Source organism: Balaenoptera acutorostrata, chromosome 4 (genome assembly GCF_949987535.1).
Source record: "Balaenoptera acutorostrata chromosome 4, mBalAcu1.1, whole genome shotgun sequence".
Taxonomy (NCBI): Eukaryota; Metazoa; Chordata; class Mammalia; order Artiodactyla; family Balaenopteridae; genus Balaenoptera; species Balaenoptera acutorostrata.
Window position 1 is genome coordinate 1,199,131 of NC_080067.1, and position 2,874 is coordinate 1,202,004.

Sequence of the window (2,874 nt, forward strand, 5' to 3'; positions counted from 1 at the left end):
TCTCTTTTTCTATGTCAGGTCACATATTCACAGGTTCTAGGAATTAGGATGTAGACATCTTGGACATCTTTGGGGAGGCTTATTCTTTCAACCACAATGGGGAAAAAGTTTGAGGTGAATATATAGCAGATGAATTAATTAACTATGAGAAGAGATCAAGCATTTCCCTGGGTAGACAGGAAGATCATCTTTGACTTTCTTCAACTGAGTACAGTTCCCTAGCAAAGTGATTAAAGTTTAAAGAACTACAGTCTGGAGAATTCAAGCAAGAATAAAATAGGGTTCCAATTTAGAAGAAATGGGACAAATGTCCAGCTCCTAGAACTAGAGTGTAATATGAAGTTTTCTTTCTCCCTTCCTTCCTTTCTTCTTTCCTCATTTTTTTTTTTCTTTTTTGAAAGAATAAGGCAGTAGACTGTTGTTAGAATAACATTTGGCTGGCTCTCTTGTCTACAATAAGGTGTCTCTGTCTCTCAAATTTCTTCTAAGACTCAAACAATGATTTATATGTAGTACCTCAAGATCCTAGACCTGAAAAACTAAAAGTCCTCCAGCAGAAGGTCCCCAGAAGGGCAAAATATGGTTAACACTGTGTTAATTTTATAAATCATAATTCTAAAATATTTGTGTTTGCAAAATAGGAAACTTTCCCAACATTAATTAAAATATTTTTGTTAACTTTTGGCAGGAAACTGCTATTCTTTTTTTTTTTGTTTTTTAGCTTTGGTTGACAGTTTATTAAATACACTACATTTGTACCTTATTCTGTAGCTTTTTAAATCATTCACACATGGACTTAGTAAAAATGTACTTTAGGGCTTCCCTGGTGGCGCAGTGGTTGAGAATCTGCCTGCTAATGCAGGGGACACGGGTTCGAGCCCTGGTCTGGGAAGATCCCACATGCCACGGAGCAGCTGGGCCCGTGAGCCACAGCTGCTGAGCCTGCGCGTCTGGAGCCTGTGCCCCGCAACGGGAGGGGCCGCGATAGTGAAAGGCCCGCGCACCGCGATGAAGAGCGGTCCCCGCACCGCGATGAAGAGTGGCCCCCACTTGCCGCAACTAGAGAAAGCCCTCGCACGAACCGAAGACCCAGCACAGCCAAAAATAAATAAATAAATAAATAAATAAATAAAATTTAAAAAAAAAAAAAAAAAATGTACTTTATAGAAAACCATCTGCAAAACTAAAATAAAAATAAAAATGCACATTTTGCCCACATCTTAAACTGCTGAAAATGTTAGGAATTATTTTATTGAAGGCAATCCTGAAACATGAGGTGACTTGAGTTTATTAAATCTGACACCAGACCATGACTTCAGTAGTGTTAATGTTGAAATGTGGATGCAAAAATGTCTATTAACTAAACTGTTTAATCTAACAGTGTTTGAGAAACAGGACAATATAAAGTATTATTTTTCCTTTACAGACACTTCTCTAAATCCATTTTCTGTACACTTTTTTCCCTCCCATTCATAGAATTAGCTGTGCAGATTGATGAGGCAAAAACAAAACAAAACAACAAACAAACTAGATCCTATTTACAAAACATGCAAAGGGAGAATTTTAAGTAGGTGTTAGGGCAGAACTGGTTAAAACTAAATACAGTCGAGTGACAGGATATACCTTTACTCCTGCAAATATAAGTCTTTCCCCCATCCTTTCTGGGAGAAATACATTTTCAGGGTGGGGACTGTAAAACGGCATACAATGCAAAGACAGAAATAAAGAAGTTTGCAAATTCTTTATATTTCCAGCTGCTGAGACAGTATTTTTGAGTTGAGGTTACCTCTAGCGGCGAAACCAGAGCCAGCTGTTAAGCAGCCAGAAGGCTACAGTAATTGAATACATGACCATTTCTCTTTTAGCACGTTCTTTGTTCTCCTCTTCCAGAAGTTGTAGACGTCTATCTAGTTCGATTATCTGTCGTCTTAATGAAGCTGCATCTACAACAGTCACGTCATCTGAGGTTCCTTCAATCGTTGTATCTATATTTGAAATGCCATACCTGGTGTTGTCATGATGAGGGTTAGAGGTGGCGGCAGCAGACCCACCACGCAACACAGGTATGGAGTCAGTCCTGACCAGCTGTCCATTTTGGCGAACAGCATTTTCACTCGTAGAGCGCTCTCTTTTTAGCCTGCCAACTGCACGGATTTCTTCATTTTGAGGGGTTGGAGGAGGTTTTTCTAAATCCAGAAAATCTAGTGGTCTTTCACTTAGCGTAAGTACACGAGGTGGTGTTTTTAGTGCCAGAGGTTTGAAAGGAGTTGACTGTATAAGGTCAAGACCTGCTGGTCTTGAAAATGGAATGTCTTCATTATTTCCTGCTACAACAATTCTCTCTGGAACCTGCATAATCACACTAGCATTTGAAACTCCTTCTTGGAATCCTTGTTCCAGGTCAGCATTTGGTGGTGCTACCTTTAATTTTTCCGGGACCCTCATTCGCTGACTAATACCTTCGGTGTATTCCATTTCATATTGAATTCGACTAATTTCCGCCATCTCAGCAGCACTGGGAGAAGGAAATGTTGCCCCACTCACTAAATGTGTACCAACTACTGCTTGCTTTTTGGCATTATCGGTTTCTGTGCTTCATATTAAATCCTTTAACTTGCTTCAATATGCATGTGCTGGATTTAGAGCCACTTTTGTCCCCCTGGGCCCGCTGAAAGTCGCTGGTGAGGACCGCCGCTCGCCGGCTCCCGGGGCGCTCGGGTGGGCGCTGTCAGAGGCTGTTGGCCGAGCGCACGGAGGCGCCCGGGCAAATCACCGGCCAGAGAGGCCCGCAGCGGGCAGGAAACTGCTATTCTTAACTTGAGGACAACAGATTTAGAAGAAAGGTTTGGAAATATTAAACAAAAATGGACTTTA

At 41.1% G+C, this 2,874-nt stretch overlaps 1 protein-coding gene across 1 annotated transcript; it reads right to left on the reverse strand.

Moving 5' to 3' along the window:
- Nucleotides 1–1,658: 1,658 nt before the first annotated feature.
- Nucleotides 1,659–2,563, reverse strand: LOC130708138 (mitochondrial fission factor-like). The gene has a single exon (XM_057545753.1). It carries the CDS (start codon nt 2,503–2,505, stop codon nt 1,789–1,791), a length of 717 nt encoding a protein of 238 aa, XP_057401736.1. The 5' UTR covers nt 2,506–2,563; the 3' UTR covers nt 1,659–1,788.
- Nucleotides 2,564–2,874: the final 311 nt, after the last annotated feature.